The sequence below is a fragment of the Mesoplodon densirostris genome, chromosome 7, assembly GCF_025265405.1.
Source record: "Mesoplodon densirostris isolate mMesDen1 chromosome 7, mMesDen1 primary haplotype, whole genome shotgun sequence".
NCBI classification, from domain to species: domain Eukaryota; kingdom Metazoa; phylum Chordata; class Mammalia; order Artiodactyla; family Ziphiidae; genus Mesoplodon; species Mesoplodon densirostris.
In genome coordinates this window covers 97,295,417-97,320,936 of record NC_082667.1, presented here as the reverse complement: position 1 = coordinate 97,320,936, position 25,520 = coordinate 97,295,417, and the positions used below count along the sequence as shown (strand labels likewise).

Here is a 25,520-nt window from a genome sequence, read left to right as displayed (position 1 = left end):
TTTTTGATGATGGCCATCCTGACTGGTGTGAGATGATATCTCATTGTAGTTTTGATTTGCATTTCTCTAATGAGTAAAGATGTTGAGCATCCTTTCATGTGTTTGTTGGCAGTCTGTATATCTTCTGTGGAGAAATGTCTATTTAGGTCTTCTGCCCATTTTTGGATTGGGTTGTTTGTTTTTTTGTTATTGAGCTGCATGAGCTGCTTATAAATTTTGGAGATTAATCCTTTGTCAGTTGCTTCATTTGCAAATATTTTCTCCCATTCTGAGGGTTGTCTTTTGGTCTTGTTTATGGTTTCCTTTGCCATGCAAAAGCTTTTAAGTTTCATTAGGTCCCATGTGTTTATTTTTGTCTTTATTTCCATTTCTCTAGGAGGTGGGTCAAAAAGGATCGTGCTGTGATTTATGTCATAGAGTGTTCTGCCTATGTTTTCCTCCAGGAGTTTGATAGTGTCTGGCCTTACATTTAGGTCTTTAATCCATTTTGAGCTAATTTTTGTGTATGGTGTTAGGGAGTGATCTAATCTCATACTTTTACATGTCCCTGTCCAGTTTTCCCAGCACCACTTATTGAAGAGACTGTCCTTTCTCCACTGTACATTCCTGCCTCCTTTATCAAAGATAAGGTGACCATATGTCCGTGGGTTTATCTCTGGGCTTTCTATCCTGTTCCATTGATCTATCTTTCTGTTTTTGTGCCAGTACCATACTGTCTTGATTACTGTAGCTTTGTAGTATAGTCTGAAGTCAGGGAGCCTGATTCCTCCAGCTCCATTTTTCGTTCTCAAGATTGCTTTGGCTATTCGGGGTCTTTTGTGTTTCCATACAAATTGTGAAATTTTTTGTTCTAGTTCTGTGAAAAATGCCATTGGTAGTTTGATAGGTATTGCATTGAATCTGTAGATTGCTTTGGGTAGTAGAGTCATTTTCACAATGTTGATTCTTCCAATCCAAGAACATGGTACATCTCTCCATCTATTTGTATCATCTTTAATTTCTTTCATCAGTGTCTTATAATTTTCTGCATACAGGTCTTTTGTCTCCTTAGGTAGGTTTATTCCTAGATATTTTATTCTTTTTGTTGCAATGGTAAATGGGAGTGTTTCCTTGATTTCACTTTCAGATTTTTCATCATTAGTATATAGGAATGCCAGAAATTTCTGTGCATTAATTTTGTATCCTGCAACTTTACCAAATTCATTGATTAGCTCTAGTAGTTTTCTGGTAGCATCTTTAGGATTCTCTATGTATAGTATCATGTCATCTGCAAACAGTGACAGCTTTACTTCTTCTTTTCCCATTTGGATTCCTTTTATTTCCTTTTCTTCTCTGATTGCTGTGGCTAAAACTTCCAAAACTATGTTGAATAAGAGTGGTGAGAGTGGGCAACCTTGTCTTGTTCCTGATCTTAGTGGAAATGGTTTCAGTTTTTCACCATTGAGGACGATGCTGGCTGTGGGTTTGTCATATATGGCCTTTATTATGTTGAGGAAAGTTCCCTCTATGCCTACTTTCTGCAGGGTTTTTATCATAAATGGGTGTTGAATTTTGTCAAAAGCTTTCTCTGCATCTATTGAGATGATCATATGGTTTTTCTCCTTCAACTTGTTAATATGGTGTATCACATTGATTGATTTGCGTATATTGAAGAATCCTTGCATTCCTGGAATAAACCCCACTTGATCATGGTGTATGATCCTTTTAATGTGCTGTTGGATTCTGTTTGCTAGTATTTTGTTGAGGATTTTTGCATCTATGTTCATCAGTGATATTGGCCTGTAGTTTTCTTTCTTTGTGACATCCTTGTCTGGTTTTGGTATCAAGGTGATGGTGGCCTCGTAGAATGAGTTTGGGAGTGTTCCTCCCTCTGCTATATTTTGGAAGAGTTTCAGAAGGATAGGTGTTAGCTCTTCTCTAAATGCTTGATAGAATTCGCCTGTGAAGCCATCTGGTCCTGGGCTTTTGTTTGTTGGAAGATTTTTGATCACAGTTTCAATTTCAGTGCTTGTGATTGGTCTGTTCATATTTTCTATTTCTTCCTGATTCAGTCTTGGCAGGTTGTGCATTTCTAAGAATTTGTCCATTTCTTCCAGGTTGTCCATTTTATTGGCATAGAGTTGCTTATAGTAATCTCTCATGATCTTTTGTATTTCTGCAGTGTCAGTTGTTACTTCTCCTTTTTCATTTCTAATTCTATTGATTTGAGTCTTCTCCCTTTTTTTCTTGATGAGTCTGGCTAATGGTTTATCAATTTTGTTTATCTTCTCAAAGAACCAGCTTTTAGTTTTATTGATCTTTGCTATCGTTTCCTTCATTTCTTTTTCATTTATTTCTGATCTGATTTTTATGATTTCTTTCCTTCTGCTAACTTTGGGATGTTTTTGTTCTTCTTTCTCTAATTGCTTTAGGTGCAAGGTTAGGTTGTTTATTCGAGATATTTCCTGTTTCTTAAGGTGGGATTGTATTGCCATAAACTTCCCTCTTAGAACTGCTTTTGCTGCATCCCATAGGTTTTGGTCGTCGTGTCTCCATTGTCATTTGTTTCTAGGTATTTTTTAATTTCCTCTTTGATTTCTTCAGTGATCACTTCGTTATTAAGTAGTGTATTGTTTAGCCTCCATGTGTTTGTATGTTTTACAGCTCTTTTCCTGTAATTGATATCTAGTCTCATAGCATTGTGGTCGGAAAAGATACTTGATACAATTTCAATTTTCTTAAATTTACCAAGGCTTGATTTGTGACCCAAGATATGATCTATCCTGGAGAATGTTCCATGAGCACTTGAGAAAAATGTGTATTCTGTTGTTTTTGGATGAAATGTCCTATAAATATCAATTAAGTCCATCTTGTTTAATGTATCATTTAAAGCTTGTGTTTCCTTATTTATTTTCATTTTGGATGACCTGTCCATTGGTGAAAGTGGGGTGTTAAAGTCCCCTACTATGATTGTGTTACTGTCGATTTCTCCTTTTATGGCTGTTAATATTTCCCTTATGTATTGAGGTGCTCCTATGTTTGGTGCATAAATATTTACAATTGTTATATCTTCTCCTTGGATCGATCCCTTGATCATTATGTAGTGTCCTTCTTTGTCTCTTCTAGTAGTCTTTATTTTAAGGTCTATTTTGTCTGATATGAGAATTGCTACTCCAGCTTTCTTTTGGTTTCCATTTGCATGGAATATCTTTTTCCATCCCCTTACTTTCAGTCTGTATGTGTCTCTAGGTCTGAAGTGGGTCTCTTGTAGACAGCATATATATGGGTCTTGTTTTTGTATCCATTCAGCCAGTCTGTGTCTTTTGGTGGGAGCATTTAGTCCATTTACATTTAAGGTAATTATTGATATGTATGTTCCTATTCCCATTTCCTTAATTGTTTTGGGTTCGTTATTGTAGTTCTTTTCCTTCTGTTGTGTTTCTTGCCTAGAGAAGTTCCTTTAGCATTTGTTGTAAAGCTGGTTTGGTGGTGCTGAACTCTCTCAGCTTTTGCTTGTCTGTAAAGGTTTTAATTTCTCCATCAAATCTGAATGAGATCCTTGCTGGGTAGAGTAATCTTGGTTGCAGGTTTTTCTCCTTCATCACTTTAAGTATGTCCTGCCACTCCCTTCTGGCTTGTAGAGTTTCTGCTGAGAGATCAGCTGTTATCCTGATGGGGATTCCCTTGTGTGTTATTTGTTGTTTTTGCCTTGCTGCTTTTAATAGGATTTCTTTGTGTTTAATTTTTGACAGTTTGATTAATATGTGTCTTGGTGTATTTCTCCTTGGATTTATTCTGTATGGGACTCTCTGTGCCTCCTGGACTTGATTAACTATTTCCTTTCCCATATTAGGGAAGTTTTCAACTATAATCTCTTCAAATATTTTCTCAGTCCCTTTCTTTTTCTCTTCTTCTTCTGGAACCCCTATAATTCGAATGTTGGTGCGTTTAATGTTGTCCCAGAGGTCTCTGAGACTGTCCTCTGTTCTTTTCATTCTTTTTTCTTTATTTTGCTGTGCAGCAGTTATTTCCACTATTTTATCTTCCACCTCACTTATCCGTTCTTCTGCCTCAGTTATTCTGCTATTGATCCCATCTAGAGTATTTTTTATTTCATTTATTGTGTTTTTAATCGATGCTTGATTCGTCTTTAATTCTTCTAGGTCCTTGTTAACTGTTTCTTGCATTTTGTCTATTCTATTTCCAAGATTTTGGATCATCTTTACCATCATTATTCTGAATTCTTTTTCAGATAGACTGCCTATTACCTCTTCATTTGTTAGGTCTGGTGGGTTTTTATCTTGCTCCTTCTCCTGCTGTGTGTTTTTCTGTCTTCTCATTTTGCTTATGTTACTGTGTTTGGGGTCTCCTCTTTGCAGGCTGCAGGTTCGTAGTTCCCGTTGTTTTTGGTGTCTGTCCCCAGTGGCTAAGGTTGGTTTAGTGGGTTGTGTAGGCTTCTTGGTGGAGGGGACTACTGCCTGTGTTCTGGTGGATGAGGCTGGATCTTGTCTTTCTGGTGGGCAGGTCCACGTCTGGTGGTGTGTTTTGGGGTGTTTGCGGACTTTTTATGATTTGAGGCAGCCTCTCTGCTAATGGGTGGTGTTGTGTTCCTGTCTTGCTAGTTGTTTGGCATAGGGTGTCCAGCACTGTAGCTTGCTGGTCGTTGAGTGAAGCTGGGTGCTGGTGTTGAGATGGAGATCTCTGGAAGATTTTCGCCGTTTGATATTATGTGGAGCTGGGAGGTCTCTTGTGGACCAGTGTCCTGAAGTTGGCTCTCCCACCTCAGAGGCACAGCACTGACTCCTGGCTCCTCAATTTGGGATGATTTGTTGTCTATTCATGTATTCCACAGATGCAGGGTACATGAAGTTGATTGTGGAGCTTTAATCCGCTGCTTCTGAGGCTGCTGGGAGAGGTTTCCCTTTCTCTTCTTTGTTCTCACAGCTCCTGGGTCTCAGCTTTGGATTTGGCCCCGCCTCTGCGTGTAGGTCGCCGGAGGGCGTCTGTTCTTCGCTCAGACAGGACAGGGTTAAAGGAGCAGCCTCTTCGGGGACTCTGGCTCACTCAGGCCGGGCGGGAGGGAGGGGCACGGAGTGCGGGGCGAGCCTGCAGCGGCAGAGGTCGGCGTGACGTTGCACCAGCCCGAGGCGCGCCGTGCGTTCTCCCAGGGAAGCCGCCCCTGGATCCCGGGACCCCGGCAGTGGCAGGCTGCACAGGCTCCCGGAAGGGCGGTGTGGACAGTGACCTGCGCTCGCACACATGCTTCTTGGCGGTGGCAGCAGCAGCCCCAGCGTCCCACGCCCGTCTCTGGGCTCCGCGCTTTCAGCCGCGACTCGCGCCCGTCTCTGGAGCTCCTTTACTTACGTGGCGCTCTTAATCCCCTCTCCTCGCGCACCAGGAAACCAAGAGGGAAGAAAAAGTCTCCTGCCTCTTCGGCAGCTCCAGAGTTTTCCCGGACTCCCTCCCGGCTAGCTGTGGCACATTAGCCCCCTTCAGGCTGAGTTCTCGCCGCCAGTCCCAGTCCTCTCCCTGCGCTCTGACCGAAGCCCGAGCCTCAGCTCCAGCGCCGCCCACCCTGGCGGGGGAGCAGACAAGCCTCTCGGGCTGGTGAGTGCCGCTCGGCACCGCTCCTCTCTGCGGGAATCTCTCTGCTTTGCCCTACCCAGGTATGTGGGGAGTTTCTTGCCTTTTGGGAGGTCTGGGGTCTTCTGCCAGCGTTCAGTAGGTGTTCTGTAGGAGTTGTTGCACGTGTAGCTGTATTTCTGGTGTATCTGTGGGGAGGAAGGTGATCTCCGCGTCTTACTCTTCCACCATCTTTCCCGGAAGTCCTGTTCTACATCTTTGCCAGCACTCAGTGTTGTCAGCTGTTGACGTTGTTGTATAATCTTAGTCATTTTAGTAGATGTGTCTTGATATCTTATTGTGGTTTTCATTTTCATTTCCCTAATGACTTATGATATTGAGCATCTTTCCACGTGCTTGCGTAACACTCATACCTCTGTAGTGAACTGTCTCTTCAAATCTAGTGTCCATTTTGTATTAGGTTGTTTTTCTCATTATTACATTGTAAAATTTTTAATATATATATATATAATTGAATATTTATCAGATATATATTTTACAAATAATTTCTCCCTGTCTGAAGTTTATCTTTTTGGTTTCTTAAATCATTTTTTAAAGAGTTTTTAATTTTGATGAGGCCAAATTTATCAATTTTATTTTGTTTTATGGTTCATGCTTTTTGTGTTCTACGTAAGAAATCTTTGCCTAATCTTTGTCACAAAAATTTTCTCCTATGTTTTCTCCTAGAAGTTTCAAGTCTTTACATTAAGGTCTGTGATCCATTTGTGTGTGTGTGTATGGATGTCTTATTGTTCCAGTACCATTTATTGAAAAGACAGGTCTTTCTGCATTGGATCACTTTGACATCTTTGTTGAAAATCAACTGACCATATATGTAAGGATCTATTTCTGGACTCCCTATCGTGTCTATGGATGTATATGACTGTCTATGTGCTAAACCAAATCATCTTGATTACTACATCTTTGCAGTAAGGCTTGAAATCAGGTATTGTGAGACTTCCAAATTTTTTCTTTTGCAAATTCATTTTAGCTATTTTAGGCCCTTTGTTTTATGTATAAATTGTAGAATCAGATTGTCAATTTTTACCCACAAAAAAATTCCTGCTGGGTTTAGAGTGGAATTACTTTAATTTCGTATATTAAATTATGAGGAATTGACATCTTAACAATATTGGATCTTCCAGTATTTAATTTTTCTTATCAATGTTGTATAGTTTTCTGCATACAAATCTTACACATATTTTGTTAGATTCATCCATAAGAATTTTGTTTTTGATAATATTGAACAATTTAAAATTTGATTTTCAATTGTTTATTAGTAGTACATAAAAAATGAAGTTGACTTTTGTATTAAGTAATAGTTTTAAACTTTTTTATTAAAATCAACATATATACACTACCGAATGTAAAATAGTTGGCTGGTGGGAAGGAGGAGTTAGGACTTGAACAGCACAGGGCAGGGCAAAAAAAGAATATAGAAAAGACACAACTGGGACATATGATGGGTTCATATTACTAGATAATCTGACATGTACATGGATTACTTCATCCCTCTTTTCCATTCTACATTTAAAAAATCTTTATTGTTTGATAGATTTATGTAGGTAAAAACAATAATCAGTTTTGAGATAAGTGGGTTTTTACCAATTATCATATTATAATCTTTTAACTTGGAGGTTGGGGTGAATTATCTGGGTCTGCTTGTTGATTTTAGCTTTTTATTAGGCATTTTTTTATTGGAGTAAACTTGCATTACAATGTTGTGTTAGTTTCTGCTGTACAATGAAGTAAATCAGCTATATATATATCTATATCCCCTCCCCCATGGACCTCCCTCCTCCCTCCCCCCCCATCTAGGTCATCACAGAGCACCAAGCTGAGCTCCCTGTGCTATACAGCAGGTTCACACTAGCTATCTATTTTACACATGGTAGTACATTTATGTCAAACCTAAAGGCATGTTGTTTTAAAACAGCATGTAATAAATAAAGTAAATAAATAAAAGATAGAAGTTACGCTCAGTGTTTGTGTGTGTGTGTGTGTGTTTTCTCTCATGAAGGAAGCATGTCCAAATGAAGAGCACAAAGGATAGAAATGCCATTTCTATGGCAACAGTGCTATTATTCTTGTGCTTCAGTAGTAACTTCTGTAGCACATTGGATCACTGTAGTTGGCACCTCCAAAGGACTCAAAGTGAGGAAATAACATATTAATATCTGTTATATCACTTTGGTAAAATTTCTGGAAAAGTTTAAAAAATATTTTAATCACATTAATGGTGTATTTCAAATTTTAATAGTAAAGTTCTGATTCATTAAACCTTTCTGTTAATTCTTCAAATAATTATTTTTTTACTCTTATTACTAATGATATTTACCACATAGCTTCAGTTATGTGCCAGACACTGTATTACTACTTTAATATGTTATTTCTGTTCCTTGTATCACACTTGAGTTAGAAGTATTATTAGTTCTGTCTACAGATAAGAAGGCCAAAGCTCAAGGAGTCAAGAAACTTTATTCATTTATTCCTTCAACAATATTTATTAAGTCAGCCACTACACTAGATGTCAAACATACAGCAATGAATAAGGAAGAGCTAGAAACTGACCAGAATTCAAACTGGGCCAGAATTCAAACCCATGTCTGTGTACTCTAACATCTACATTCTTTCTGATAAATACCTGCTGCTGAATCTACTCTACTTGCCAGGCTGTTTATATGTGTGTGTGTGTGTGTGTGTGTGTGTGTGTGTGTGTGTGTATACACACACTATATAAATAGCATATGCTGTGTATGTATAAATATAAATGTTATTTATATGTTAAATAATATGTTATAAATGTTAATTCCTTGTAATGAATTCTTTGAAATGAATTGTTGTTTTGTATTAAAATCTAGTAGCATGTCCTTTTCCCTGCCAGAAAATTTGCTTTTTAATATATACGACATTCGCATAAAAGCCACTGGTAGTAACAGGTAGTGTTTGTATTAATTTTTTTTATTAAAGTACACTTTTATATGTCAGATGCTATTTGCATAACGTTTTCTAAGTGTTAGATATTGTCGTTCTTAATTTAAAGTTAAGAAATTGGGCTTAGGAATGTTAAGGTACTTACTGTACCTGGCCTGGCCCCTCTCTTGCCTAAGGCATATCCCTCCCCCTTACCTTCTTTGTCATCTCTTCCTCTCCAGTATTGTCATTCAGGTACCATTTCTGAATCTTCTATCTTTCACCACTACTGGTGGCTTCCTTCTGCATTTTAACTTATTCCAGTATCTCCCATCTAAAAACAAATAAAGACTCTCCCTTGGCCCTTCTATTCCCCTCTAGCAGGCACTCTTCCTCTGCAACAAAACAATTTGAAAACATTCTCTACATTTGCTGTCATTACTTTCTCCTCTCCTATTTATTCCTCACCATTTTCATCTTGCTTTTCCATTTCTAGTCTAAGTGCCTTACCCAAAGACTTTGCCAATCTGATGTTACAAATGATACCTTATTGAAAATGTGTTTAATTTATTTCTAATATGATTGAATATGTTTTTTATCCATTTCTCATATATGTGTTTATGTTGCCTGCTCAAGACTTTTGTTTACTTTCTTGTTATGGGTGCCCTATTTCTTTTAAATTATCACATATTTAATGGGGAAAATAGATTGCTTAACCACTTTTGACCAACATCAGGCAGAACTAAGAAGTTAAAACAACATCACTGGTAAAGGTCAACAGTGTATGTGTGGATGAGAACATTGGACAACCAAACTACGAAGTATATCATGCAAATAAGCAGCTATCATTTTACCAGAACTTTATTTCTCAGAAACATGAAGCTTTCTTCCTCCTTCCCAGAAATCATTTCCCAATAGTCAAAACCCATTTATGAAGTAAACATGTAATCCATGTATGACAGTGTTTGCTGCTGCAGTATTTGATCTAGAGCTCTCTGGAGACTACCTGTTTGTCTGACAGTATTGTGTTGGAATGGTGGGTGTTGTAGGCTTCCAGAAAGTTGATCTCATGAAAAGTACTATGCCTCCTTTTGCTGGCCTATTTTTCTTCTTCTGTAATTCACATATCATCTACCTTGATAAATGTAGAGGCATTACATGTTCTGCCTCGTGCTATACTGTAGATCTCTTTTATCTCTGTGATGTGGCAAAGTACCATCATAACCAAGACTGTCCTGCAATTTGGAAGCTTCCAATGAATGGGGCATTGTTCCAAGCAATTTTATAGATTCATCAGATCTTATACTGAGCATGTGTTGTTTTGTGTCTCAAAATCACATCTGGTTTGATTTCTCTGGATTATGCAAGTGTTTATAAATCCTGCTCTGTTGAATATATGTGCTTCTTGTTCTGTATCAACCATTACAAACTATATTCTAAATAACTGATGTGGTTCAAAAGTTCATTTTTATGTGGATGCATTTGGTTTTACAGATGACTGCAATTTCATTAAAGGATGCAAATAATTTATCTGCAGTTTGTACCTATTATAGCTATTTAACACATTTCCATAGGAATAGTATACCGATCTGGAGCAGTTTTGTAATAAGTTGATTATATTCTAAAAGTTTTCTGGGCAACTATTAATTTTTGCAGTAATGACTTATCAACTCACTTAAGTGAGTAAATAAAATGGCCACAGTTTTTAAAATACAGATATTTGAAAGATAGACACAAACAAAGAGTTAAATTTCAGTTATTTTGCGTAGTGTTTTTTCCTAACTAGAATACAAGAGAGAACAAAATAATGTCTCCTTGGAGGAAAACCTATACATTGTAAATGGACTCTCAACTTCTTAGTATTCTTTCTGAAACTTTTGCAATACAAAAAGGGCCCTTTTTTTCCCCTCAAAGGTATCATTAATAACTCAAGTTAGTTGCTATCTTACTTCAATTCAATGGACTGAGGTTCTTAAAAGGAGTTCACTATTCCACATCTCATAATAAGAAATTATTCATTCAATTAAATCATAAGCATATAAAGCAAATAACAGAAAATGTATGACTTAAAATCATAGCATGGAAAATCACAGTTCAGACCAATATTCTATCTCATAAGTTACCTTACTGTGTCTCTGACAGTGAATAAAAATATAGAAATTCTGTGCTAAAGATAGTTCGAATGAAGATCCCACAGGATAGAGATGGAGATTAAAAAAGGAAGAAGAAAGATCCTCTCTGACTCTTTCTATAGCCTACTCAGGACACTTCATGCAAAAGCAACCTGTTCCACCAGCCCTGATGTGGATCAGGCTACCAGTTTAGAAGCAGGTTCATGATAACTTTGAGAATTAATGTGACTGACACCAGAAAAATAAATAATTCCCTCTGCTTGCTCATGTCAACCACCTTGCATTAGCCCTAGCTGGATAGAAAAGAACAAACAAATAAACAAACACCAAAACCCCCCATGTAGTCTCTTTGATTCCTACTTCAATTTACTCAACAGCCATTTACTGGGCGCCTTCTACATCCTAGCTAGGGAATTTCAAAGCTTCCAGTTAATCGATAATTAATGAGTATTTATTATGTCTCATTAGTAAAGATCTAAATGTCACTTAAGTAAAGAAAGGACTTTCTAACAGTAATATCTTCAGTTTCATGAATGATTCCTGATAGTAAAGTTAATAAAATAAGCTCATTTTTGCTCTTCTTTCCTTAAGACTTGTAGTAATCAGGATAAGGTAGGTTTTGCTGGATTTCTGTTGGGTTCTGCTTATTGTTGGCACTCAGAACTGAGAGGTAGCTCCATGCCATGCTTTGAATTAACATTGTGATTATAATGTAATAATAGGCTTCTGACATAAAAAGAAGTGAAGTACTGATACATGCTTCAAGGTAGATGAGCCTTGAGAACATTATGCTAAGTGAATGCTTCCAGACACAAAAGGTCACACATTGTAGGATTCTATTTAAATGAAATATCCAGAATACAAGAGTCCATAGAGACAAAACATGGGTTGGTGGTTGCCAGAGGCTAGGAGGAGGGGGGGAAAGTAGAACAACAACTTAATGTGTACAGGCTTTCCTATCAGAGCAATGAAACAATGAAACTGTTTTGGAACTGGATAGAGGTGGTGGTTGCACGACATTGTGACTGTACTAATTGCCACTGAATCATTCTGTTAAAAATGGTTAATTTTATGCTATATGAATTTTACCCCAATATAAAAGATCATAAATTTTTTAAAAAATTTTTTTGAAAAGTCAAAAAAAAAAAGCACATTGACTATTTGTATACTTTTACTATATTGATTACATTCTATAGATGAAACAGTAGTTTATACTATATAATATCTGGCAGGCATTTTTATTTGATATATGTTAGCAATAAGACTCTTTAAGAAACTGTAATCACTGATTTTTTTTTCCCCAGGAATCACCATCCTACTATTTAAGATTTTCACCTAGAATTTTTCCTATCTGTCTGTGTTATCTCACTGTATAATTGCCCACATTGAATTTTAAATCCTACGAGGAAACTCTGTATATGTTTCTACTTAAGTTATTACTGTGATGTTGGAAACTTGCACTCGCAGTAACTCCCAAGGTAGAATCAGTTTTGCAAATCCATCTACATGCTGGTTTTCCTCATACACATCATTAATGAAGGTGTCAACTAGAAAGGTCACTAACAGCCATGCCTGCAGCACCCCACTGATCATACTCACCCCACTGAGTAGACTGTGATATATTGCCTTTAATAATTGCCTTGTCCTTGTTAACTAATTCTCAGTTCATGTTGGGGGCCTTATGGTCAACACAATTAAAATTATTTTTCTCTTTTTATGGTAGTGAGATGCTATTGCCATACTGGCAGTACATGGGTATCAAACTTTCTTTGCTACTGTTGGACACCATCACTGGCAACACTTCTGTTTAATTACTGTGGTAGCTAATGGCAGTGATTTCTGAAATAATAGAGAGCCGATTTTTCATTGCTGGATCACCCTGTACTGGTTCTTCCTTTCTCTGGCTGTAATCTGTAGACCGTTTCAGTGCTCATTAGTACCTTTTAAGGCCTGAGGAAATAACAAGGGCAAATTCAACTTGTGTTCATTTTGTCTGGCTAGCAGCCTGTTTTCAGTCTAAAAACGCTTTGGGGGTGAGAGTGATCATTATTGGTGGTGAATTAGAAGGATATATGGTTTATCCATCCCTGTGAGCTAGCTTCCCCCTAACATCAACACTGAAAGTTACAGGTACAGCCTGGAGTTGGCAGAATGCCTGGTGTGATCCTCTCCCCCATGTTTCTCATCAGGGGTGGGCACTGCTGGAGATTTGAGAGGGAGAGTCGTTTGTCTTACAGAATTATTCCATATACTAAAGGACTTAGAGCACCCTGGACCTGGTGATCTAAATGTCACTAGTTGCCAGGAGACCCCAAAGTACCCCACACCTTTGCGGGTGCCTCCAAGTGGTACTCATCCATACCTTGTCACTTATGAGCAAACTGAGGCCCAGAGAGGTTTGGTGTCTTGAATAAAGGTACATGTCCAGTAAGTGGCAAAATTGGTGCTAGAATCAAAATGCCCACTTTCCTTATCCAGTTTTCCTGCTAAGGAACTCTCTCTCATGCTATAAAATGACTATTTCACATGCTCTCCCTACTTCTCAATCCTTTGACACTTCCTACCTTCATCTCACCATTAACTGGGGCCCTTGCTTCTTAATTCACCCTGAAAATAGAAGATAGAGGAGAACTGGCTCATCTTCACACCCTCAAATCTGCCCGCCTGCCTGTCTTTACACCTGTATGTTCTGCCTGCCTTCCCATCACAAGCTTTTGCTCGTAAGACTCAATTCCTCCCTTGTACTCAAGGACTATACTCCTTGAGTTATCCTTGTTCTCTCTTGCTTCCTCAGTTTTTCTCTCCTACTGGATTATTCTCAACATATATACTCAGTTACCTTTCATAGGAAAAGAAATGCTCTCATGGCCCCTTCATCTACTATGGTGTTTCTTTGCTTCCCTGAAATAATTCTTCCCTAAGAGAACTGGCAGTACTTGCTCTCCCCACCTCCTCTGGTCCAATGGACTCATCAAGCTCCTCAGACTAAGCTTTCTTTACCCACCACACCCACAAAGTCACTCTTGTTACCAACGGCCTCCACCTTGCCACATCCAGCCATGAATTCTCAGCCCTCTTCCAAATCTCCCAGCAGTACTGGGCACAGTGGCCACACTGTTCTTCAGGAAACAGTTTCTTCATTTGGTTTCTTGGATGTGATTTTCGTTATTTTTCTCCTACTTTCTTACTTTTTCTTAGGCCCCTTAACTGGTTCCACCTCCTCGGCTCAGCCTGTAGTTACTGGGCTTATCAAGGGCCCAGTCCTCAGCTCTTCTATTTTTAACAAAGCAACCAGAGAAGGGTTTAAAAAATAAACCAAATGTCTTCCCTTGCTTAAAAACCTTTACATGGCTTCCCATAACACCTAGAATGAAATCCAAACCCTTTACTTAGACTGCAAGGCCTTGCATATCTAACCCCTTCTAGATTACTCCCTTATTCCACCCTAACCACTGACCTCCTTGCTCTTCCTTGATACTCCTAGTTTACTTCTGCCTTAGGACCTTTGCATTCCTTCTTCTGAAATGCTCTCTGCCCAGATCTAAGAGTTCCTCTCCCTCATCACCCAGGTTTCTCCTCAAATATCATCTCCTTGGAAAGACCTTCCCTGACTATTTTATCTAAAGTAGAATCCTCTCCTCTTTCATTGCTCTCTATTCCTTTATGGTACTTTATTCTTATTCATAGAATGTATCTCTACTAGACATTATATATATTTTATTTACTGTTATTGAGAGGTAATATGGTAGACTGATTAAATATTATACATAGATTCTGGATCCCAAATTCTTAGATGCAGGCACTAACTCTGTGACCTTGGACAACTTCCTTAATCTCTCTTTTCCTCTGAGTCCTAACCTTTAAAATGGAGATATTGTTTAGTATTTACATATTGTTATAAAGATAAAATGAGTTAAAATGCATGCTTAACAAAAATGAGTCACCTAGTGCTACGTAAATGATAGGTATTATCATTGTTATTTTTTATTATTGTTTGAATCTTCCATTGGAAAATAAGCTTCAAGAGGACAACTACTTTGTCATTCTTGTGTACCACTATTTTTCTAACTCCTGAAGCAGTGACAGTACCTGGTGAATTGTTGGCTCTCAATATCTAGTTACTGAATGAACAAATGAATAACTTGCACCTAATTGGACTTAGGTCTCAGCATACTCTCAAATCAGATTTGTATGATCTGAAAACAAGGTAGCTTTGAGAATGGCCTATAGCAAATGATGGTCTTTCCAGAGCTATAAGTGACTTAGAATACTTGTGAAATAAAACACCCATATCCGCCTAGCTATCAGTTAAGGTTTTGATGACCTTCCATTTAGGCTGGTTTCCATTTACATGGACACCATAGGGAGAACAAGAAGGTATAAAATGTTTGGGGTGAACTAGGAGACAGAAGAGTGAGTGATACGTTAAAAGTATGAGCCTTGCGGGGCTTCCCTGGTGGTGCAGTGGTTGAGAGTCCACCTGCTGATGCAGGGGACACGGGTTCGTGTCCCAGTCTGGGAAGATCCCACATGCCGTGGAGCGGCTGGGCCCGTGAGCCATGGCCACTGAGCCTGCGCATACGGATCCTGTGCTCCGCAACGGGAGAGGCTACAACAGTGAGAGGCCCGCGTAGCGCAAAAAAAAAAAAAAAAAAAAAAAAAAGAAAACTATAGCAGATTTACCTTGGCTATGCACTAGAACCCTTGCGACCAACTATAAATGAACATAATGAGCATAATGCATTTAATCTGTCTCCCTCACCTGTTCTTCATGGCATCTCAAAGGATACTGATCACTAACCTATTCTCTGAACTTCCTGTAGGACTTAAACCCATTCATTTGGTTGACTGCCAAGTTTTTTAGACCTCACAAAACTATGGAAAGTTATAGTGCAAATGGAAATTTGAAACTGCCACATGTGCCTTTACAGCACTTAGCTACAACCTGAAATAATGTTTAGAGTGTTTTTCAAAAGGAGAAAGCATTTAATAGTGTATACTCACATTTCTTTGAAGATTTTGCTAAATCACTTTTTAAAAATTAATTAACCTGAATCACTGAGAATAGTTGGATAACATGGAAAGGTTTTTGCATTTTTCATAAAACTTAAACAGATTTTTTAGTTATTGTACACTTAGAGAAAAAAGAGCAAACACTGTTTTAGTTTCTTGTATTAATGAAGACACTTTCAGACCAGACACTTAAGAATTATTATGTAATGAGGTTCTGACAGTAGAAGCCTTGCCATATGGGCACATAAACTCCTATAGCTTATGGAATATCAATGAGATTGTTTTCTCTCAGTTACTGCTTTGGAGACCAAGTGATGGCAGTTGGCAGTTTTTGAACAGAGAATATCTTTGTTTCTGTTTTACTCTAACTGTCCATCTGTTGCTTTAACTTTATGCAATTATTTCTGACAGAATGAAGCTTAAAATACTTGTTCCAGTATATTTATATAAATTTGTTCTTAATATTATTCATTTCTAAATTCATGATAATATGGGCTAGAAGGGAAGTTATTAAACAACTGAATCAGTTCAACTGATAAAAGTTGCCTTCTATATGTTTCTGATGTTCCATTGATGCCATTAACTTCTCTGTGCTACCCTCCCTCAATTCTACAAAAGCCACCCTCATCACAGGTTGTATTGTCCTTCTGGTGGCAAAGGTAAAGGTCTCACTTTGCCATTTTGCTTTTCTTCAAATTATTTGGTACACTGGATGTTAGTGGATGGCCTATTTTTCCTTAAAACCTTCTCAGACCTCTGCTTCCATGGCAACATCATAATCTAGTCATATCTTCCTCTTCTTAATTCCTAGCCCCCCAACACTGTACAGTTTCCTACCAAAAGATACTGGGCCCTCCATGTTTCATCCACTCCTCAGCCAGATACTCAGAAAAGCTTCTTCTTCTAGGTATCGTCTGCAGGTTATAAGCACAACCCTTATGAAAAACTTGCTTGTCTTTTACTGCTCCCCATTGTACAGACCTACCTTACATCCCGTTCATTGCATCTTGACAGTTTAAAATAAACATGAAGGTAACATCATTATTTATTTGTGTTTCTTTCTGAAGTTTTTTCTGCTCCTTTGTTCAAATATTCCCTTAAAAACTCAAAACCTAGGATTTACTTTGAAACTTAGATTTAGACTCTCACTATCCTTACTCTAAGTGTAAAAAGTAGTTTAGTTTTGTTCTTTCAGTGCTTTTTCAGGATAACCTAAATTCGTAGATAATTTAAATATTTATTTTGATTATCTCATGCCTCCATATTCTGATATGAATTTCTACTCATTTTAATTTTTTAGTTGCAAGGTGTATTGAAAATTAAAGAAGTTTCACGGACTTCAGTTAGAAAGAAATCATATTTTTTTTTCATTAAATTCTTTTAATATTTCTTTTTAAAATGTGATTTTCATATAATTTTAAAATGATTAACTTTCCAGTCCAGAAATATTTGATGAATGAGTTTAAATAAGGTTATTTCTCCTATACAAAATAGATTAGGAAATTCTACTTTGATCATTTGGACATATATTAATAACATGGAACATTGGTCATTCAGGCCTATTAAAAGTGCAGTGTGTTTGGAGGTGCCCACAGCATGCTCATGTGCTTGAAATGAAAACTCTACTTCCAACACTTACAGGATAACCAACTTTTCTGGTTTGCCTAAGACTGAGGGAGTTGCCAGCATGCTGAGCTATCAGTTTTAAAATGAAGACAGTCCCAGATAAACTGGGGTGATTTGGCTACTGCAAGTACTAGTTAAATTGCTCTTAGTGTGGAACAGTTGGCAACTTTACCAGATTAAAAGCATGTTAAGGGTTTGTTTCTTGAATCACTTACACTTAAATCTATGCATATAAATATTAGCTATGCAGTTAACCCAAACCTATTTATTCTAATTATACAAAGATAATCTTACTCTCTAGATATGATTTAGTTTTACCTTACATATTTTAACATAAAAACTGAGTTAAATTAAAAGCCACACCTTCCCTATGTCAGTTTATTAATAACAATGGAACTTTGTCTATTTTTTCATTCAAATAATCTGTATTTATTAAGCAGATACTGTTTGCCTCATAAAATACTAAAAATTAAAGCTATAATTATGAACAAGGTTATAATCCCAGCACTTATTAGATTTTTGTTAGTAATTTTGGGCCCCATTCTAGGTTTTCTAAATGCCCAAACATTTATTTAATTGCCTTCTGGTTGGTATCTCACTGTCCATGAGATCCCCTGTTCTTTTATTCCCTGGAGTTTAAGTATGTGACAAATGTTGCACCAAATTAACTCATCTCTGGGTGTTAATTTCTTGTGCTTGTGTTACTGGTTGTTCATCAATTGTATAAGCCCCCAATCTTTTTGAGAGAAGTATTTGTGTACAGTGGCTGAACCATTCTCCAAGATTAAGCCCATGATAGGAAGCTAGTAGATCACAGTGCCACTGTGGGTCAAGGCAGAAACAGACCACACACTTCACCTTCAAGTTTAACCTGAGAACCAGCTGTATGCTAACTCTGGTTGTGTTAGTTGGGTGATCTCAAAGGGACCCTAAATGATTCATCTTTGAGGAGGTGACAGATTCTCCTATATGCCTGGCTGCATCTCAGAGTACTAGTTGAGCAACATAAGACTCTTCCTGCATAAAGGAAATACAGCCTCTAAAATGGTGCCTGTCATAGAGTAGGTGCTCAGTAAAATTTTGTGCAATAGGTCCTGCCCTGTTGTAGTTAGCATTTCAAATGGGAAGCAGGAGTTCATTCCCCTGAACTCATATAATATATTTCATGTTTCAGCACTGAATTAAATATTGTTTCTGAATTATTTACTTTGTATTTGTTCTAGTTCCTCTAACTGGACTTTTAAAATTTTTAAAGGCTAAGACTATAACTTACATTTCCTTTGTCTCTCTGAATGACATAGGTCAATGACAAGACTCTTGAAAAAGTATATTGGATTTTTAGTGACATCAGTGAATGCAAAACACTGATACATTTTGGCCGGTAAACTAATTGAATCCCTAAACATGACATGAGTTTGGAAGGAAGAATAGGTGAATTAATGTAATTTTAAATTAATTTTTCTCTTCATCTCAAGGGGTCCTTGTAAATGAAGTGCCATTAGAGTAAGATTTTAGAGTGGTGACTGATGTTGTAGGGTAAGAATTTGATGGATTTAAGTGATTAGTTTACCTAGAATATGCCTGTGTTGGTAGTTGTTGTCTATTTTATTTGGACACAGCAGCAATATGTCAACAATATGAAAACATACACTTCACTCTAATCTGGAGCACAATCCATGTTGCCTCCTATGGACTTTAACATAGGAGGAAATTACCTTGTGATCTTTCTAATGATGTTCTTAAAATAAACCTTACTCATTAGAATATAGAAAAGCTGGATTCATAAAAGTCTTTCTCCAAAGGAGGAAAAGGAGGAGGAGGGGGATAAGGAAGCAGCAGCAGCAGCAGCAATCATCAAAATATTCAGTGCAGTAATAAGAGACAAAACAGCCCCAGGTGTGCCCATCTCCATAGGATTGCCTGTTAAGTATACAGAGGGGAGCAGTACCTTGAACCCCATTTTTCTGATAACAGACCCTTAGAAGTTCTGAGATTCTAAAGGATGGACCCAAATATGCAAATAAGCTGGGGTTCAAAAGCAAGTTTGACTCAGGGTCTAATGTGAAAATATTTTCATTTTCAGATAACTTGCCAATGAAGTATTATGGAAATGTAGCCAATCCTCGATCTCAGCCCAGTCCCTACCTACTTTACGAAACTGTACTTAAACCAAGAGATAATTAGTTAAAAGCAACTCAGATATCTGTGGGGGGGGGGTTTCCCCTCTTCCTCCTTTACTTCTCTTTACCTTTGTTCCTCTTCTTTGGTTTTCCAGGCTCTTGTTTATCTCAAAGAATAAATATAAATGTTAGCATTGATTAATATCTTCATCAGCAGTTTACTGGTGTGAATCCCAGATGACTCTCATCATTTACTCAAGTGTTTCTTTATGGAATGTTGGATGTCAGCAAATGATCTTCTGAAAGAAGTACAACATTTTCTGAAAAAAGGCAACATTTAATACCTGCAGTGAAGATGAAGTCGTACATGCAGATATCCATTTGCCTTTTTCTCTTGGGGAGTGGATTTTCTTCTAGAAGCAAGATAAATTTTATGATCTGGTATTTTAAGAAAGAAGTTAGGATTATATATATGCTCTACTAATCTCAAATATTATCAGTCTTCCAGTTTAACTGTGGCAGAATGCATTGCTATAATCTTCAAATGCATGCTTATTAACAAAGTGATTTTCTTTTAGGTAAGATGGGTATTTCAGTGGGCATTGGTGAAAGAAAAGGCTTGATGGAATTTTAAAATGGCTTGTTATTTTAAACAGTTTATGTCTATTTCATCATGTGGTCTACTTTATCATGACTTCTAATGGGAAGAAAGAAAATGAAGAACTGTTCATCATTTTTCAGGTAGTAAATTCCCAAGAGTAGATACTTGTAAGTTGTATATTAGCAACCTGAACTTTAGGAGGAGAATATGGTTCATTGTTTGTTTTTCCTAGCATCAGTGATGGTCATTTTAGACATATTGAAAGTACATTTTACTGGCTTGCTTATTTATTTAAAAAATAACTCCCCAATTAAAATTTATTCCTTCATTTGCACTAACATAGTACTGATTACATGGCTACCTTGTTTGTTCTTAGTTGATCACAAGACTGTCTCCTACCTCTACACAAAGCTGTAATCACCTTGAGATCTAGAACTGTACCTTATTCATTTTCATGCTTATAAAAACCTGGCTCAGTGCTTGTTTCATGGATGTTCAATAAATAATTGCTGAGTGTATTCTGATTACTGCTGCTCTGTTTCCATTTTTACTGGTAGTGTTTTGGTAGTCTTCATAAAATGAAACTTTGAAACAGTTTTGTGCCAGTATCTAGAATTAAAATGGGTCATGTCAGGAAGGTTACATATTAGAAAGAATGTGGCATTTGAAATCAGAAAGACTTGAATCAGGCAATCTGGGAGGTCAGGGCCTTTCAAATTGTGGATTAGGAGAACTTGGGTACAGTTAGTGGGGCATGTCTAAAATATTTTTTAAATAATAAAATATAACATTTAAAAGAAATAGGCTAGGAAAGGATAAAACATTTCATATTACTTCAAGAATCTTTTTGTTTCAAAGATAGATGTTTGTGTGCTTTTGCCTGTGTGTGTGTGATGTAAAACTTGGTCACAATTTAAAATGCAGATTGTTGTCAAAAAAAGTTTAAAAAACAGTAAGCTTTGGATATTTGAATGTTTCATAATAGTTCTGAGCCTTGAATTTTTTATCTGTAAAACAGTCAAATGATAACACTTTTGAAGGTCTATTCTGAAGACTAATGGTACTAGTATATGTAAAATACTTTACATAGTACCTGATTTACATAGGAGACATGCAAAAGATGCTGGCTTTTACTAAAACTAATCCATTTAAAAGTTAATTGATTAAGATCTATTCAGTGTACACAGGACTGAGTTAAGACTTTAAATCCATACAACTAATTTTCAAAATACTTTCTGATTTGAAAAAGAATGATCTTAAAAAAATTAATCAGCAAGGACATTGCTTAATTAATTCACTCTGTTTATTGATTTTTCTTGGAGATCACTGCTCTTCAATTCAATAGAAGTATTATTTTTTTTTTCGGCATGTAGGCCTCTCACTGCTGTGGCCTCTCTCGTTGCGGAGCACAGGCTCTGGACGCGCAGGCTCAGCGGCCACAGCTCACGGGCCCAGATGCTCCGCGGCACGTGGGATCTTCCCGGACTGGGGCACGAACCCGTGCCCCCCGCATCGGCAGCCCCAATAGAAGTATTTTTATTTACCAATCCATCTACTCAAGTAATATATTTAGAAGCTGGAATATATCCAAAGGAACATGACAGAAATTTTTAGGAGATTCCAAACTTCTCCAATGAGGAGCAGTTATAGAATCTGGTGAAAGCCTACAAAAGAGACTATTTCAGATGACATTGATTTCATATATTAAAAGGATTGTTGTGTGCCAGAGAAAGTAAGTGTGTTCTTGAAAAAAGGAAGAATGAAGACCAACTTTTTAGAAGTTATGGAATAATAGAGTTCAACTCAAAATAAGAAACAAAGAATTATACCTAAGTCTGGTCCTGAAACATCATAGCTACATTAAACTTTATGTTGAGCAGCCCCATGTGACATATGCATATGAGATATGTTTTTTGCATAAATGGACCTGAAAGCTCAGTCCAGCAGAAAATACTGAGGAGTTTGCTAATTTTTATCCGTGAAGGAATCCATGCATTTATCAGGTCAGTTCCCATCTTTCACAGGCATTTAACTGCTTATCCCTGGCTTTACTCTGAATTTCTTCCTTCATTTTGTCAATTACTTTTGTCTTTAGTACTTAATTAGAAACAAAAGGAGAAAAGAAGTCTACCTCTTGGTCATTTTTAGCAACTCTACTGGATGTAAACCCTGGTACAAATGTAGACAAGGTCTGGGGAATGATATGAGCATAGGAACACCTATAAAGAAGAATACTGGGAGGCGAACTGATGATGGCTGGAAGGGGAGAGGAGACTCTATACAAAATGATGATTAGTCTTACCTAGAAGCCGACCAAGAAAGGGAGACCTACAGGGGAGGATTTTTTTTTTTTCTGTAGCCTTTGGAAAGGCTTTGGGTGGCTTTAGATCTTGTTGAGAAAACGTAAAGGATATCCTCATTCATAAAGTAGTCTTAGTAGCTGAAAATGACTCTCCCCTCTGAAACAGTTAAAAATGAGAAATTGAGTAGTACTATATGTAAGCTGATTTGCCTAGTTAATATAGAGTTAAAATCAGAACATATATTATTTGACTTTGAATCCTGTATTCTAATGCTAGTCCTGATGGATTACTGTCCTGAAACATTTTCTCTGACTCTGATGGCCCCAGGCACCTGAACCTTGTCTCTCAGGGTTTTATCTGTGGATTGTAATTACGTCAGGAATCTTCTATTTCCCACTACCAGTAGTAATGAAGAGTAGCTTTGTCAGAATGGACCATAGAGCTGAATGAGGCCTTAGAGATCTCATTCAGAAATTTTCAAACGTTATTTTAAAAGTGAAACCCTTTGTTCAAACAATATTTATGTAATAACAGTTTAATATATAAAACAGACCAGAAAGAGGGTTAGGGGACCTAGACCACTGCCTGTCCCCACCTCCCACTCCCACCGCAGTACAACCACGAGGCTCCCAATCTTCATGTTCCCAAGAAGCATGATAATTAAAAAAAAAAAAAAAGTCTATTTGATTGCCTTTCTTTTACAACCGGAGTTTCTTTGAATGCAGAAGAAAGAGGAAATTATTTTAGGACATTCTAGGAGAAAAATCCACTATCTCAGGTATGGCAGAAACAGCCTTTAGGAATGGATTTCAGTGAGCATGACTCCACAGGAGTCCAGGGGAAGGGAAGATGTAAAACATGAGGAAATTGGCCCTGATGCTGCCCCAAGTGGACATTTATAAATATTAATCAACTCAAGAGTACAATTGACCAACCATTTCTAGTACCTTTCCTAAAGAAAACAAAGTCTGTGAAAATAAATGTATTTCTCTGAATATAAACACTTGTTAGTGCTGATTTAAAATAATTTTGTATAGGTGCATTGTAGCAGCTGCAGCAGTGGCTTTTTCCAGGGAATTCTGCAAAATAGCAACAGGTTTGGACAAGCCATCCTATAGTTTCCTAAGGCAGTGTCTCTAAAGAGGCTGGTTTTCCTTTCATGTATTATCTGGAAATCAGTTGGAGTCTCCAGAGCCTTCTTAGAATAAGGTTCGGTGATTTTTGGATAAGGGAAATGGAGGGGCCAAGATCAAGTAATCACAATTTACCTAGCGACAGCTCTGAGAACTTAGTCCCAAGGCCAGGTTTAGTGGTTACTGATATTTTTAATGATTATATTGCCAGTGAGCTCATGTCTTACAATTTCCTGAGACCTGAGACTCCCTCAGGTGATGGCATATTTATAACCTGTGTCAATGATTTTTTCGTCCTGAATCCATGACTGAATGTTTAATACTATCTGCTATTTCCTTGTCTGAAGACTCATCTTGCCCAGTTTCACTTACCAACTTAGCACATGGAGGTAACTCTCCCTCAGGAAGAAAGTAAGTCTGTATGCCAGTCGTGCCAATCACCAGCACATTTTTTTTCAGGTCAATGGAACATTGATGTCTCTTGAGCATATCTAGCCTTAGAAGCATGTCCATGGGCTGCTCCTCAAGTACAGAGAAAGAGCATTGTAAGAAATCACCTTCGATTTGAATCTGAGCTAGGTGAACTCGGCCAATAATTCTCTGCGTGCCCACACCTTTAGCAATCCCAGCCCATCGTCGGTCCACCAGCCGTATGATATTACATCTCTCGGCACAAGCTTGGCTCATAATGGTTATTTGGGCACCTGAGTCAACAAAAGCCTTCAAAGGATGTCCGTTCACTTTGCAGTTGATGTAGAGCATGGCCACTTGTCCAAAACTCTCTGGAGCCTCTTCCATCGCTATATTCATGTTCTCCTCAATGTTCTGCTGCCGGATCTCTTCCTCTATTTTGGCCTGAGCTTCCAAATCAAACGGGTTGGCAGAATAGAGGTTAAGTCTCTCTTGCTCTCTCAAGGACCTTTCCCTTTGCTGCTCCATCAGGACCTGAAAAGGTCTCCAGGTTTCTTTTGAGCAGTGCTTTGGCCAAGGCAGGATTGCATTCCTTCAGCAGGGACAGATGGTGGGGGTTGGAAAGCAGCTTTCTTTGGATCAGGGCGGGGCTGTCCAGCCCTTGAGCAGAGGTCATCTTCTTTCCAGAGTCCAGGTCACAGGACTGCTGGGCCGACTGTGCCCGCTGGTGCTGGTGCTGGTGGTGCTGCCGGGAGCTGGATGTCCCAGGCATGGCTGTCCCGGTGAAATCGCTCTGAGGCAGGCTGGATGTCTGGCCCGGAGGCCGGGGCCCCACATTCTCCTTCTGGAGTAAAACGACCACATCGCCATCTTTGAGACCATAGGAGCCCAACGAACAGTGGTCGTCGGCAAGGAGTCGCTCCGTGTAGACAATCTGGATCTCCTCGGCGGGGATGCCGGACTCAAGCTCACAGAGGACACGGAAGTTGTGGAGCTCAAAGTCAGGGCTGACCTGGAGGGAGAAGGTGGCTTCGGAGAGGTCCCTCCGTACACAGTAGATAGTGAGCAGCATGGCGTGGGCCCGGGAAGGCCAGCTGGGCAGAGGGCATTGGGTTGCTCACTGGCTGAATGGAGCTGGTCTCTGTAGATGTCTCAGCTGTTCCTCACGACTTGATGTCTTGTTTAGGTTCATTCGCCTCTCAAGGAGATGCAGCCACTCACCAGTCTGGGTGACCGCCCACCAGCCTCAGTGCCTGCTGCTTGGCCTAGTGGAACCTTGAGGGGACACGTGTGTTCTGAAGTCCATTTGTATGTGTGCTGCTTGGAATTTAGAATGCCTGTTCCCATAGAAACAAAGTCACTCGAGTCCATTCGGTTCCAAGGCTAGCCCTTCAAAACCTATTTAACCCATGGTCTGAAAAAGATTGTTTCAGCTTTTCCTAAACAACATATTAACATTTTGTTCTTTGAGAATTATATTCTATGTAATTTTACTTATCCCCCAAACAGTGAGCGCTTGTTTCCTACATGGGAAGTATCAGGCTATGCGCTTGGTATAAACAAAGATACATCAGACTTGGTGCATTCCCTTGAGGATCTCACATTCTAGGGATAGATTGATGGTAAATGGGTAAATCACAATACCGGAGGTAAGTACTTTGCAGACA

General features: G+C 38.2%; 2 protein-coding genes across 5 annotated transcripts in view; one reads left to right on the top strand and one right to left on the bottom strand.

The window, feature by feature from the left end:
• The window catches only part of PDGFD (platelet derived growth factor D), a 237,040-nt gene that overhangs the window by 103,785 nt on the left and 107,735 nt on the right, over positions 1-25,520 (top strand). The window lies entirely within an intron of this gene.
• On the bottom strand, positions 23,722-24,925 carry DDI1 (DNA damage inducible 1 homolog 1). The gene is given in 2 exon segments (XM_060105376.1): positions 23,722-24,391; positions 24,393-24,925. Coding segments are annotated over 2 exon segments (1,203 nt in total).